At 39.1% G+C, this 16,111-nt stretch overlaps 2 protein-coding genes across 2 annotated transcripts; both read right to left on the bottom strand.

Moving 5' to 3' along the window:
- On the bottom strand, positions 1–996 carry OR10W1 (olfactory receptor family 10 subfamily W member 1). The gene has a single exon (XM_012749863.2). The coding sequence runs from the start codon at positions 994–996 to the stop codon at positions 1–3; it is 996 nt and encodes a 331-aa protein (XP_012605317.2).
- Positions 997–13,380: 12,384 nt separating this feature from the next.
- Positions 13,381–14,408, bottom strand: LOC105863111 (olfactory receptor 10Q1-like). The gene has a single exon (XM_012749864.3). The coding sequence runs from the start codon at positions 14,335–14,337 to the stop codon at positions 13,381–13,383; it is 957 nt and encodes a 318-aa protein (XP_012605318.2). The 5' UTR covers positions 14,338–14,408.
- Between the last annotated feature and the right edge of the window lie 1,703 nt (positions 14,409–16,111).

The raw sequence follows: 16,111 nt of genomic DNA, 5'->3' as shown, positions 1-16,111 counted from the left end.
TCACACGGCTGGGACCAAACTTACGCCTGACAGGTTGTACCCTCCCCTGTCCTGGCTGATCTGGGAGAGGCAATTCCGGGTTAGAACTCTCCCTATGGCCCCTTTCATCTCGCTGTTCCTCAGGGTGTAGATGAGTGGGTTGAGCAGTGGGGTTCCTAATGTGTACACCAGGGAGATGAACCGGTCTAGCTTGGGGTAGTAGCTGGAGTTGGGGCGCAGGTACACGAAGGCGCAGCAGCCGTACTGCAGCAGCACCACGGCCAGGTGGGAGGAGCAGGTGGAGAAGGCCCGGCGGCGGCCAGTGGCCGAGTGGATCTTGAGCACGGCGGCCACTATGAAGGCGTAGGAGGTGGCGATGAGGAAGAAAGGCACAGCGATGGCTAGTGTGGCCGCCGCCAGCACTGAGTGCTCGTGGATGTGGCTGTGGGCGCAAACAAGACGCATGACTGGGGGCACATCACAAAAGAAGTGCTCAATACCCCGAGCCCGGCAGAAGGGCAGGGAGAAGATGAAGGCCACCAGTTGTAAGGACAGGAACAAGCCAGTGACCACAGAGGCCACAACCAAGCGGACACAAAGAGTCAGTGTCATGATGACAGGGTACTGCAAAGGACAGCAAATGGCAACATACCGGTCATAGGCCATGGTGGCCAAGAGGAAGCAGTCAGCACTGCCGAGTCCGATGAAGAACACCATCTGAGCGGCACAGCCCAGCAGGGAGATGGTCTTCTCCGACCGGAGGATGTTGGCCAGGATGTGGGGCACCACCACCGCAGTGTAGCATATTTCTACCCCTGCGAGGCTGCCCAGGAAATAGTACATGGGCGTGTGCAGACGGGCTTCTGTGTGAATGGACACCACGATAAGAACATTCCCGGTGATGATAAGTATGTACACCAGGCTGACCCCAAGGAAGGACAGGACACGCAGCTCTGGGCAGGCGGGGTAAGCCAGGAGCACAAATTCCATCAACGCAGAGTGATTTTCCCAGGCCATTGAGCTAACAGCTTTTCTCTGTGGAGAGTCACAAGGACAGAGGGAAGAATGAGACTGAGGATACATTAGTTTACACTCTGAGCCAGGACTCTAGTCTAACCAGCGCTGGAGTCAGAAACAAGAAGGATAAGAACTAGTTCTTTTTTTCGCCCTCCATTTTACAAGGTTTCTCCACAGAAATATCTACACCGCAAATTCCAACTGCCAAGAGTTGGGCCAGATTATGTAAGAGACCGCTGAGGAAAAGTGGCAGAGGAAGTGGGTGGAATTCAGGAGCGATTTTCGGAAGTAGTGGAACGAAAATTAAATTTTCTTAATAAATTCACAAGAAAAAGTCATTAAGGTGCAAAAGGGAAGCCAATCATTCATTCCTTCAGATATTTACCTATACCCAATATCTCCCGAGGTGTTGCAGCAGTGGTATGTGGATGTTTCGCTCAAAAGCTCACGATGTGATAGAAAATGAAGAAAGAAAAAACGCCCATAAGATGAAGGGCCTACACAGGCCTGAGCTTGACAGTGTCAGGGATGAGCCCGAGGAAACAAAGCCCTCCCTCCTCTTGGCTTCTTTAGCCTGATCCAGTGAGGAGACATATAAGAACTTCAAGGAAAAAGGGTGTTTTATCACAGGTTTCCTCCTGGTTTGTGGAGATATGGGAAAATATGTGATTGAGCTGTTGAAAATCTAAGAGCCTTTCCTGCAAGTTTGGGCATGAATATGAAAGACTAAGCCAGTCCCTTCTTCCATATTTCTAAGAAGCTTATGTGAAATCTGGGAGAAGCCATCTAGTTCTCGTGGAAACCTTTTAATGAATAGACATAACTTGCAAAGGATGTCCGTCCCACTTCTTTTCCCAGACCAACTCATATTCAAGAAGGTGGGAAAGAGGTAACATACGATCTTGTTTCAGCTTGTCAAGTTTAAATATTTTCTGTTCTTTGTTATGAGCTTTGAAGAGAAATCTCTAACTGGACACGCCACTTCCAGTAAAAATCATTCACATAAACCTACCACACTGTCAGGAGCATGGAGACAAATGTGATTATAGCCAGTCACAAATAGTAAGAACACTGAGGGCATTACTGGCTCTCTGTTGTTTTTCTAACAGCGAACAAGCAGTGTCTGTTTCAGTTATTCTGTTTTCCTCATCTGAACTTCAATAATACTTTGAATTATTTCTAATGCCACTTAGCATATTGCACACTTTACTATAACATGTGGAGGAGAGGCAGTGTATCAGTGTGAAGTGAGCTGTGAAATTAAAGGTTGTGGTTTGAATAATTCCATTTCCCAGTGCCATGATGCTAGGCAATATATGATTTCTCTGAGTCTCAGTTTCTTTATTTGAAAATTTTGTGCCTCCATAATAGGCTGAAATTTAAAAGAAAATGGGATAATAATTATACTTGGTTCAAAGGGTTGCTGTGAGTTTAAATGTGATACTAATATAAGATATAGTATCACGATGACCAGTCCATAGTAATAGCAACCTAATAAAAGACAACCATCCTTATTATTTGTAAGTTCAAGGGCAGCCACTCTGCCTTATTTATATTTGTATATCTCCATGACCACCAAGTCTTATGTTGTGAAAATTGTAAACACTCAGTGATTATATCTTGGCCAGGTGTGGTGGTAATGCCTGTAATCCTGGCACTCTGGGAGGCAGGAGGATCAGTTTAGGTCAGGAGTTTGAGACCAGCCTGAGCAAGAGAAGACCCCATTTCTACTAAAAATAGAAAAAAATAGTTGGGCGTGGTGGTGTGTGCCTGTAGTTCCAGCTACTCAGGAGGCTGAGATAGGAGGATTGCTTGAGCCCGGGAGTTTGAGGTTGTTGTGAGCTGTGATGATGCCACTGCACTCTAGCTTGGACGACAGAGTGAGACTCTGTTTAAAAAAGAATTATATCTTGAATGGATAAGTATACTGTGAAAAACATAAGTCATTTGTTTTTTTTCCATTTTCTGCTTCTGTTAAGTGAAAAATTTAAGATTATTTCATAGTCAAATCACTTGTTTAGGTGCCCTTATGGGAAACAACTTCATATACATATTTGGGTTACACTGTGGAAAAAATCCTGTCAATCTAGAACATAGCAGATAGACGCCTACAATAAATTGATATCTAAAGGCTCATCTACCCCCTGTGTTATGATAGGAGGAGGTTGTGAAATTCATGTCATAATGATGACTTCTGAGAATTTTGTTGTAGTCCATTATAGTCATATCATCTTTTAAAAAAATGTTATGTTATTTTTAATTGACAATAATCATTGTATATATTTGTGGGTACAATGTGATGTTTTGATACATGTATACATTTTGGAATGATCAAATCAGGCTAATTTTCATATCCATTACATCAAATATTTATCATCTTAATGCTGCATCTCCAACATTTATGATAAAATATTTAAATCAGAGCTATCATAGGTCATGAATTTTTGGTGCTGGAAGAGACCTCAGAGATTGCCTAGTTTAATCTCCTGTTAGCTACCTGAATCTTCCATACAGTATCAGGACATCGGGTCACCTTCAATGCCCACAGACTCTCATTGCCTCCTGGCTTACTTGCTCCAGTGTTGGAATACTAGATTCTCTGAAAGTTATTTCTGTGATCTGTTGAAACCTGCCTCTGTGCAACCTTAGCTTATTCTTTCTGTTCTAAACAATGTGGCCATTTTCTACATAAAACACTTCAGATACTAAAGAACTCTTATAGTGTAGCTCTGATTGTTTTTTCTAATTTTCTTTTAGTATTTCTCGCGACATGGTTTTTATATGTCATAAAATTTAAACTCTCAATTTAAATATCTCTTTTAAAAGTGTGCTGCATGGGACATACCACAGGAATGGTTACATGGACAAGATCTAGATAGATAAAATAGTTGAATTCATGGTTCCAAGAGAGTGAAAAGTATCATATCAACACATCATTAATTTGCTATTCCCAGTGGTTACTAAATATGTTGCATAGGAAAGAGTAAGATAAGAGCCCTTCAGCATCATCCGCAGAAATCTCCCCTAGATCTCAGTGCATCCAGGTCAAACCCCACATCATACTCTCAAATTCCTTCCGACCTCTCCGGATAGCCTTGCCCCAACTGGGGCTATCCTGAGAAACATTATCTCTGGCTAATAGCCTAAGAAATATTATTCTCAGGCTATCCTGAGAAACATTATCTCTGTTCAATCTTGAAATTCAGATGGTCTAGACTAGAACAGCCCTCCAACTGTCTAGTTAGTGTTACATAAAAAAGGGGGCTAGTAGATTTGTCACTTAGCAGACCTGAGCTAGAATCTCAGCTTGCTATTATTAGCATTATCCTCTGGGCAGATCATCTTGCATTAATTTCTGTTTCCTCATGTTTAAAAGATGTAAATAATAGCACTTACGTAATGGAGCTGTGATGAAATTAAATGAGATAAAGTATTTAGAACACTTGGTTTGATGTATGAAACCTATTAAGTTGCATAACAAATGTTAAAATTCTTCCCTCTTTTATTTGTTTCTAATGAGGGTATGATATTAATAATGTCTGCTTCATAGCAGAGGATTAAATGAGGTACCATATGATGAAAAGGCTTTTTATTAACTTTTAAACCTTATCAAAATTTATATTTATTCAATCCCTTAACATTTCTTTGACTGAGATTAGTTATTACCATTTTAATCAGAATAATTGGGTTTCCAAGTGAAATTCAGAGAAGCACCATAAGTCAAGGGGTGAACTAGTTCCGAAATCCGGGAGTCTATTTGTAAAGCCGCTACCCACTTTTCTAACTCAGTTTTAGCTGGTGCTGGAACGTTGCAAACCTGGAAGAAGGTAGAAGAAGACTTTCACTTACCTTCAACATGAGAAGGGAGAGGGATGCACTGAGACAGCCTCCTCAGGTATATTCATAAAAGACAGGCCCTAGCAGGTGACATCTAACTACTCGGGTGGTTAAAGAAGGGAGAGCATGGCCCTGGAGAGACTACCTAGTGGGACTGAGCCTTTATGTAACCTCCCAAACAGAGGCCGCTATGGAAGGCGTAAATTGCTTTGCCACTGAGGGTCTTGCCTCATAAGTTCCATGTCCCTGAAGAAGGCAGCTCAGTCTTTGCTGACCTCCTCCCCTGTTACCAGATAATTGGTCTGAACTAAAACTGTGTCTATTATGTGGAGGGTCTGGAGTACGTTTGTCAAAGTAAAGACCAGTATCAAACCCTTTAGCACACTCTCAGTGTTGTCCAAAACAATTCTGTGAGAAATGTGAAGTGCCCTGATCAAGGTCATTTGAACCTCCTGTTTCAGAGAATTTACTCCCACCATTCTGTCATGGTTGGGTTCATTCCTAGTCCCAAATTATTATTGCCCTGGAGAATTGAGACTATATTTTGTATTTTATTTCTCTTCCATGGGGCCTAGCATAGTGTTATATTATTAAGGGAGCTTCAATTAATACATGGCAAAGGTTTCACCTTTTTTGCTGCATCTTTAATTTTCCTTGAGCCGAGACATTCCTATTAATTAGCAAATTAGCTTAATTAATTCCCTTGGAACAAATGTTAGCCATGTGTAAAAAAATATATATATATATATATATCATGTTAAAATATATATAAATGTTTGTGTGTCTGTGTGTGAATGTATGCACCCAAGTGTTCATTTAGTCAATGGCAATTCTTCTGCATAGACCTACAGTGATTAATGAAGTTCTCTGGGTGTGTGTGTGTGTGTGTGTGTGTGTGTGCGTGCGCATGCACATGCCGGATGATCAGATCCCAAAGCAGGCATGGCTGAGATACCTGAGATATTCAGAAACTCTGAGATATCTTCGGTGCCAATAAATGGAGGAGAGAGGAGGTGGGAAGGGGAGAAAGCATAATATGTTAAGTGCCTACTATGTGCCAAACATTATAATGACTACAGTAGCTGAGTCTTATGTTGCACTTACTATATTCCATGCACTTTGCATTTATCAACTCATTTTATTCTTACAACAATGTTAACAAGAGGTAATTGGTATCCCATTTATACATTATATCACTTAATCATAAGAACTCTGCAAAGTGAGTTATTCCTATTTCACAGGTAAAATTCAAAAGTAAAAGATCTGCAGAATTTGAGTAGTTTGTCCAAGAATAGATGCAGCAAGGAAGCTGAGATGAAATTTGTCTGATCCTAAAGTATATTCACTTTCCTCTACATTAAGCTTCATCCAGCCACATTGCCCTCAAATGCTTTTTAGTGAAAGTAAAATCTGGCATATACTGCAAAGATGAACCACAAAATGGATTAGAAGGCAATATAAGGTCGAACCCCTGCTGCCTTCTGGCTTCCTCCCGACTCTTCTCCAGCGGCCCCATTTTTCTTTCAGTCCCATCTTCTCAGCATGCTTCCTGCAACCACCAGGCCTTTGCACATGCTGTTCCCTATGCTTGGAATGCCCTTTCCCCTTTCTTTTTTACCTAAGTAGCTCCTACTTATCCTTTGGCCACTCCCATTACAACTTCCTCGAGGAGGACTTCTCTGACCTTGGTCATATCAGGGTCAAATGTGCCTTTTGGAAAGTCATGTACCTCTCTGTCATGGCAACTACCACAGCTGGAAGTTTACATGTATCTGTGTGTTATTCGATTGGCCTCTCTCCCCCTAGTAGTATGTAGGGTCAATGAGGGCAACAACCAAGTATGCTTTTCCTCACGTTCTATGTACATTGTATGAGTAACAAAAGGCTCGACTAGGATTTCCCAACCTGGGCACTGTTGATATGCTGGGTTGGATAATTATTTGCTATGAAAGGCTGTCCTGTTCAGTGTAGGATGTTTCCCAGCATCCTGGCTTCTACCCAAGATGACAGTGACATTAGCCCCTATTTTCTGGTTATAATAATGCAAAGTATCTCCAGATATTTCCCTGGGAGTCAAAATTACCTCCTATTAAGTCCATTGGGATAGACATATAGAAGGTAATCAAAACTATTTATTGAATAATTGAATAAATAATTCGATATTCAGGTCTGAAACTCTATAAGAATGAATCTTGCAACTTCAGATAAAGATGGGGAGGTTGGTAGGTGAGCATGGAGTTGTAACTGCCTGGGCTGTACAGTTTTAAGCCTTCTTTTCATCCATTTGTGGTAACTTGATGGGGTTTCCTCTCTGTTGTGGTGATATTTCAGTTACATGTATTAAGAATGATTATCTAGAATCAGTGCATTCTTTCCCCTGATCAGTTCTTTTTAATTAATTAATTAATTTTTTATTTTAGAATATTATGGGGGTACAAATGGTTAGGTTACATAAATTGCCTTTGCATCACCAAAGTCAGGGCTATAAACGTGCCCATCGGCCAAACAGTGCAGCATATAGACAGCCGTCTTCTCCCTGTGTCTTTCCATGGTTTTCCCTCTGTACAAGTCTGTGTCCTAATATCCTCTTCTTAGAAGGACAATAGTCATGTCGGAATAAGGTCACCCTAATGACCACATTTTAACCTAAGTACCTCTTTAAAGACCTTATTTCCAGGGAAGTCTCTTCTTTGACTTGTTTCCATCAAGTCATCCATCTGTCAGAAGTATCTCTATCTTTCTTGTCCCACATTTTGTAAAACAACTACTTAGAAATACTCTAGTAATGGACCAAGGACTTCATAGAATGAGTAATTCGTTGCTGCAATTTCCCCCCTCGATTTACATGGACTGGATTTAATTAATCCCGAAGGGAACTTGGTTGAAAAAAGTTGAGGCTACTGGCATACTTTCCTTCAAGAAAGCTGATATTTTTAAAGATCAAACTTAAAAACTAAAAATTGAATAAACCAGGAAATGTGGTGGGGTTAACAATTATCAGTGCAGATAATGTCCTTGTGGAGTTCCTGTAAATGACATCATCTCAGGAACTTTCGTGTCCCAGTTTAGATGAGCACAAAACAAAAACGAGGACTTCGCCAAGAGAAGTTTCACAGAGGGTCCCTGGGGAAGTGACCTCAACAGCTGAAACCTAAGGATTATTAACAATGCTCCAGGAAGATCAATAAAAATGGAGATAAATAAGCCCTGCTATCTTAAGGTGAGTCGATGTAAAAAAAAAGATTTGATTTGCAAATGTTTGCTATATAAACTTTGGTTCACATAGTGTAACCGAGTATTTATTTCAAAAGGATATTTCCCTACTCCTTGTAGAAGGTTCAGTTGGGTGGTATTGAGTATGGGACCTCAGAGGCAGCAATTTCCCAAAATGCTGCCAGTGATTGTGTTGCAGGAAGCCAGATGAGAGCTGTTAGAGACATACTACTTTAAAGGAACTTAGGTTTGTATCAGAACTTGTTTGTTCATCCTAATTTGTATTAAGCACTTTGTAAAGCTTTTCCATTGCCCAAATCCCTGTCCCTACTCTAGGAATTCACTGTCCAAGACAATTAATACAGTGGGTACCTCACTGGAACAAGCCCAGGGATGTTCTTCTATGTGTTCCACCCTTATATGGCACACAAGCGAATTAATACAAAGTATGAGGAAAGTTAAAAAAAAAATAGTTACCTTATTGCAAATGAACCCTGGATGTAGTACACCAAGCCATAAATTATGTTTGTTAAATCAGCATTCCATAAAATTTTCTTTTCACATTTTTGTGCCATATGGAAGGCCCAAACTCTTAGCTATTTCTCACTTCTCTCTCTTTAAAGATCTATATCTATATCTATCTTATCTGTAAGTAGATCATCTATATCTATTCTGGATATATCTTTATATATATATATATACATATATATATATGGAGGGGAGTTCATGTGTGTGTATGTGTGTGCATGCACATTTATAGATGTATAATTGGAGAGGTTCTTAATCAAATAATTTTATTGGGAAAAAAGTTCTAACTAGAAAATATTGAATTCACACTTTAGTGAGGACTGTATACTTTACTGAAGAGTTATCTCATGCCTAATGAAAAACGGACAGCATAATATGACACGCTAGAAGGTCTGATATGAGCTGGTAGAGTTTTATTATGAAGTATTATTGATTTGGATACTCTGAGAAGCAGATGCCATGTCATTCGTGGCAACATGGATGAACCTAGAGGACACATTGCTAAGTGAAAGAGGCCAGCACAGAAATACAGATGCTGTATGATTTCACTTGTATGTGAAATCAAAAAAGTGAAATTCAGGAAAGTAGAGAGTATAATGGTGGTTTCCTGAGGCTCAGTGGTAGCGGGTGTGAATAGGGAAAGAGATGTTAGTCAAAGGGGACAAATTTCAGTTAGACAGGAGAAATAAATTCTAGTGATCAACTCCACTGGAACCTGGTGACCTGTAGTTAATAATAATGTATTGTATATTTCAAACTGCTAAAAGAATAGATTTTAAATGTTCTCATCACAAAGAAATTATAAATATATGTAGTGATGGATAAGTTAATTATCCTGATTGGATCATTCTACAATGTATGCTGTATCATAACATCACATTATACTCTATAAATATTTAATATACACAATTATTATTAGTCAATTAAAATAAAATTTAAAAAAGAAATTCAAGCTCCCCAAATACTCATTTGTAATATATAAAGTGTGGAGGCCTAAGGATGAATAATGAAGATGATAAATGTCATTCATTATCCCTGAAATCAGAGATGACTATAGTTAATATTTTGGTATATTTATATTCATTTTCTTTCCTACATATGCTACATGGTGGATATTTTCAGTATCTGAATCATGCTGTAAATGCAGCTTATATCTTGCTTTTGCTAATAATAATTATAAGTATTAACATTACCTCTGAAGCTGGAATATCCCTGGGTTTAAATTCCAGCTTCACCACTTATTAGCAGCATGTGACCTTCTGCCAGTTTCTTATACTCTGTGAGTCAGTTCTAGCTTTGGAAAATGGGCATAGTGAAAGTCCGTCACAGAATTTTGAAGATTAGGTAAATGTATATATATGTATATACACAATATTTTTACTTCTGGCACATAGAAAGCAATTAATGTTAGATATTACTAATCACTAGTATTTAAAAATATAAACTTATAATCCTAGGCAATAAAAACAAAATGGGAGGTATCAATTTACCAGATTTCAAATTATACTACAATGCTATAGTAATTAAAACAGCTTTGAACTGGCACAAGACACCTGCACTCGAATGTTTATAGCAGCACAATTCACAATTGCAAAGCTGTGGAAACAACCCAAGTGCTCATCAATAGAAGAGTGGATTAATAAAATGTGGTATATGTATACTATGGAGTACTATTCAGCTATAAGAAACAACAGTGATATAGCACCTCTTGTATTTTCCTGGATAGAGCTGGAACACATTCTAAGTGAAGTATCTCAATAATGGAAAAATAAGCACCACATGTGCTCTCCAGCAAATTGGTTTCACTGATCAACACCTAAGTAGACATATAGCAATAACATTTATCAGGTATCGGGCAGGTGGGGGGGGAGGAAAGGATGGGTATATACATACATAATAAGTGTGATGCACACTGTCTGGGGGATGGACATGCTTGAAGTGCTGACTCGAGGGGGGAGGGGGACAAGGGTAATATACATAACCTTAACATTTATACCCCCATAATAAGCTGAAATTAAAAAAATAAAGTAAAATAATAAAAATATAAATTTAAAGTTGAATAATATTCCTTCATACAATAAATGTTTAAGCAATGCTTTATTATGGGGGAATTGGATTGTCAATATATTTTAATTTTTGTATGTAGTCTTATAGAAAACAACCTTTTTTCTGATTATTCTTTGCTCCTAATTCTCAAGGTCTTTGTCTTCCCTGTTCTGTGACCCAAGAGACTAACTTTTCCCCAGCCCTCTTCTTGCCTCTTTGGTTTGGCCAATGGGAGACAGTACAAAAATGAGAGGGTATGAGTAGAGAGAGATTGGGGTATTTACCTCCCTGCTCTCTCCTTGCATGGTCATAGGTCTGTCAAAAGTTGCTTTTTATTTTTTCTAAAGTCACAGTTTCTACCAAGTGGTTTCTTTCCCATAGATCTAGCTTTCACAGGTCTCTTATAATACTGCACCCTTCTTTTGCCTTTTAGGTGTAGGGGTGATAATGTCTTCTTGCTATTGTTGACATGTAAGTGCTTTGCTGCATCTTGTTGGTCTTCTTACCCATAACTACTATAGATAATACCTTTATTATAATTTTTTCAGTTAAAAGTTACTAAATGAGTTACCTATTTCCAGTTGATACCTGGATACACTCTTATACTTGCCACTTTATATTACTTTATGCTGATTTGCTTTATATATTTATTTCTTAGATGAGAAATTACTGAGTCAAATTGTAGTAACATTGTTAAAGACTTTGGCATATGTAGGTGAACAGCATCCATAAAACTTATACCATGTTTTATAAATCAGTATAATTTCTATACACCAATAATAATCTGTCCAAGAATCTAATCAAGAAGGGAATTCCATTTATAATAGCTACAAAAGATTAAAATACCTAGGAATATTTAACTAAGGAAAGGAAAAATATCTACAAGGAAATCTATAAAACACTAACGGAGGAAATTGTAGATGACACAAATAAGTGGAAAAACATCTCATGCTCATGGATTGGAAGTATTAACATTATAAAATATTAATATCTTTAAAATTACCATATTGTCCAAAGCAATCTAAAAACTGATTTCAATAAAATCAATAGGCTCTAGAAAATGGGGACATATGAGAGAATTCTGATGAAGCTGGGAACATAGAAGTCCTAAATTCTGGTGAGTCTTGTTTGCCAGTAAAGTAGCTGCTCCAGCCTTGGCTGAGGACATTAATCCTGATTTCCCTCTAATGGCATCCCCTGGGGTAATTGCCTTATAAGACACTGCTGATTCTCCTCAGGACCCACTCTTAAACCCCCTCTTTGTTTCTAAACCTATGACTAGACTCACATCCTAGCAAGCTGATAACAGTATGGTCAATTGATCTTCAATGAGGGTGCCAAGAATATACAATGAGAAAAAGTCTCTTCAATAAAAGGTGTTGGGAAAACTGGATATCAGTGTACAAAAACTGGATATCCATATTCCACAAAGCATTGCTTCTGATCAAGGTTGTCGCTTGATAGCAAATGAAGTGTGTGAATGGAATTAACTGGTTCCCATTACCATGTTACCCAACATCCTGAAGCAACTGGTAATGGCCTGTTGAAGACTTAGTTACAACACCAGCTTGGTGGCAATACCTTTAAGGGCTGGGTACATTTTTTAGGAGGCTATATATGCTCTCAAGCACCATCCAACATACATATGGTGCTGTTTCTCCCATAGGCAAGAATTATAGCTCTAGGAATCAATGGGTAGAAATGAGTGGCATCATTCACCATTATTCATAATGACCTGCCCCTTGACCTTATATTCGACTGGTCAAGACATCTTAGTTCCAAAGGGAGGAATGCATCCACCAGGAGATGCAACAGTGATTCCATTGAGCTAGAAGAGACTGTTAAGAGACTGTCACCTGGCCACATTGGGTTCCTCTTGTCTCTGAATCAATAGGCAAATAAAATTGTTTACGTTCTGAATGGGGTGATTGATTCTCATTACCAAGGGGAAATTGGACTGCCTCTCCTAGAAAGAGTGTATTTGGAATATAGGAGGCAAGTTAGAGTGCTTCTTAGTACTACTATCTCCTGAGATTAAAGTCAATGGAAAACTACAACAACCCAATTCAAGAAGGACTGCTAAAGACCCAGACTCTTCAGGAATGAAGCCTTGGGCCAGACTATCAGATAAAGAAACACAATGAGTTGTGGTACTTTCTGAGGACAAAGGGAATATGGGTAGTGGAAGAAGGGAGTTATTAATATCAGTTTGACCATATGACCAGTTACAGAAATGAGGATTGTTATTGTTAGGTGTATTTTTCCCTTATTTTGTTATGGATATGTGTGTGTGTGTGTGTGTGTGTATAATAAATACTTATGTTTTTTTTTTTATCTCTCTTATCCCCTTATCATATAACACAAGGTATTTGAACTTCACATGATCATAGTTGAGAGTTGCTAACTTTACATCATAGTATTTAAGGTATAGAACATGAAGAAGAATAAAGATCACCACCACAATCACATGAGCCAATTCCTTAAAATAAATCTCTTGTTCATATATTGCTTCAGAGGAAAGGTAAACTTTTTAACTTCGAGTTAAGTGAACAATAGCAGCCTATAGTGTCCCTATCCACTTTTTGGAGTTTTAAGGTTTCATAAAATTAAAAAAAAAAAAATGAGAGTGAACTGCAGAAACTAAGTGTATTAGGTACAGACAATTAATGCAAGTCCAAATTGTGAGGAAATACAGGCAAATCTGGCATTTGCACGTGAGCGTTTCACTGCTGTCAGGTGCTCAAGGAACTGTCGATCTCCCTAACCTTCGGATGTCCCTTTGGTACTGATGACCTTTTTCAGAGCACCTTTGACATCCTTGTTCCGAAGCGTGTAAATCAAAGGGTTGAGTAAGGGGGTGACAAAAGTGTAAATGAGGGCAAATTGGCGGTCCTCATCCACCGAGGAGCTGGATTGGGGGCGCAAGTACACCAAGGCACAGAAGCCGTACTGCAGCAGGACCACGGTGAGGTGGGACGAGCAGGTGGAGAAGGCCCGGCGCCGGCCCTCGGCAGAGCGCATGCGCAGGATGGTGGAGGTGATGAACGCGTAGGAGACGCAGATGAGCAGGAAGGGGACGGTCAGCACCAGGATGCTCACGACATAGAGGACAGCCTGGTGCACGCGGATGTCCGCACAGGCCAGGCGCAGGACCGGGGGCACGTCGCAGAGGAAGTGGTTGATTTCCCGGCGGCGCCCGCAGAAGGGCAGGGTGAAGATGAGGGCGGTGAGCTGCAGGGAGAGCAGGAGGGCCAGGCCCAGCGCGCCGGCCACCGCCTGCACGCACAGCCTCTGGGTCATGATGAGCGTGTAGTGCAGCGGGTGGCAGATGGCCGCGTAGCGATCGTATGCCATGACTGCCAGGAGGAAACAGTCAGCGCCCCCAAGTGTGAGGAAGAAGAACATCTGGGCCCCACATCCGGCCAGCGGAATGGGCTTCTGGGCCCCCAGAATGTTGGAGAGCATCAGGGGCACCACGACGGTGGTGTAGCAGATCTCTACAAAGGACAGGTTGGAGAGGAAGAAGTACATCGGGGTGCGCAGGGAGCTGTGTGTGCACACCACCCAGATGATGGCCGTGTTGCCGCAAAGGATCATCACGTAGAGGAGGAGGAAGAGGAGGAAGAGCAGGGCCTGGAATTCGGGGACGGTGGTGAAGACGCGGAACACGAACTCAGTGGGGCCGGACTGGTTGAGGACAGGTTTCCAAGCAAACATGCCTTCTGCAAAATGAGCATAGGAGGCCCTGAGCCCTCGTTGGCTGAGTTGTTTTCGTTACTGGGTTAAATTAAAAGATAGCAAGCTTTGTTTCTGATGTGGAAATTACCTAATTGTCACTGAGATTTTAATTTTAATGAAAGTGATGGAATAATTTTCCTGTTCGTGTGTATGCTCTTGAAGACAAAGAAACAGATTTCTAAAGTGTTTTTTAAAACTGGCCTTTTAAGTGTTTTGGTGGTTACCCCGGGCAGTGAGGGAGAGGAAAGGGGAGATACAGGTCCAAGAGTACAAACTTGCCTCTATGTAGGATTAATAAGTCTAGTGATCTAGTGCATAGCATGAGGACTATAGTTAATAATATTGTATTACGTACTGAAAATTTACTAAGGGAATAGATTTTAGGTGTTCCTACCACAGAAAAATGCTATGTGAGGTGATGGATATGTCAATTTGCTTGACTATGGTAATTAATTCACTATGTATCTGTATAGCAAAACATCATATTGTATACATTAAATATATACAGTAAAAATAAGTAAAATAAATACAAGTTTGTGATCAGGTCTTCGTTTCTGCTGAAGATTCATAGTTATATAATTATAAATCCTTATTTTACAGATAAACTTAGATGACGGAGTTGTTCATATTAATCCCAATGTCTCATAAAGGTTTGAGAACATACCTTTATTCCAATTTTATTCTGACATTTGCTCCTTATTTATTTTTCCTTATTGGCATATTTTCTGTAAGACTTCCATTGTCAACCCAAATTTTAGAATTCAAATAGCCTGACATGTAATGTGTAGTAGACAAAAACAAGAGAGATGCTAGATGAGATAAAGAAAGGTAAGTAGGAAACTAAACATTCTGTAGCAGAAAAGAAAGTAACCACTTTCTACAACATAACCACTCTCAGAGAAATTTTTGTCTAAAATACCTATTTTGTGACACAAAAATCCAGGAGATGATGGATTACTATCCAAAATGTTTTAAATTAGTACAAGTATTTGGAGACTGGCGACTTAAAAAAAATATTTTAAGGAATACAAATTCTGATCAAGGAATCCTATGCCCAATCAAGTTGTCATCCTTGTATAATAGCATCAGAAAGACTTTTTCAGATTTGCCAATGCTTGGATATCTGTTATACACATGCATGAGGGAAACAGCTAAAAAAAACAATCTAGTGAAAAAATCAAAATTAAAATTCAACATTAGATACTTTATGGTATAAAAGAAAAGTGGAGAGAATTAAAATACAGTAAAACACAGTTATGCCTAACTAATTGTTTCCAATATTGTTGTATAAAGAAGAAAAATTTCAAGCATAATTCTTGAAAAATGAATTATGGAAAACAAATTTTAATAGTGATATGGATATAATATTTCAACAGGTATAAAAAGAATATGAAAAATAGGCAGGGGAGAGGAGAGGTATGTGAAATTGTGCTAATTTCCTCAATCTGTAGAAGGAATAATTCAATATAAGCTATATTATTATTTAGATGTGGATAAGTATAGAGAAGTTTATTCTTCTTATATTCTTTAACTTTCAATATTAGTCACTTGAATATTAAGCACAAATAGAATATACTTTTTCAAATGTATATATACTAAATATATATCATATAATATATACTATATCTTTCTTCAAAACAAAAGAAAGAAGCTATAGTTCAAAACAAAAAGAAGAAAACAATTGGTAAGGAATTTCATGGAACAAAAATCTTTTAAAAAAGTTTTCAGAAGCAGAATGAAATGTCAGTTATGA

Source organism: Microcebus murinus, chromosome 4 (assembly GCF_040939455.1).
Source record: "Microcebus murinus isolate Inina chromosome 4, M.murinus_Inina_mat1.0, whole genome shotgun sequence".
In the NCBI taxonomy this organism is placed as follows: Eukaryota; Metazoa; Chordata; class Mammalia; order Primates; family Cheirogaleidae; genus Microcebus; species Microcebus murinus.
Note: the sequence above shows the minus strand (reverse complement) of the source record. Positions and strands in the feature narration are given on the sequence as shown.

Coding starts and splice junctions, on each gene's coding strand:
- OR10W1 (XM_012749863.2), bottom strand. CDS start 996: ATGGCCTGGGAAAATCACTCTGCGTTGATGGAATTTGTGCTCCTGGCT.
- LOC105863111 (XM_012749864.3), bottom strand. CDS start 14,337: ATGTTTGCTTGGAAACCTGTCCTCAACCAGTCCGGCCCCACTGAGTTC.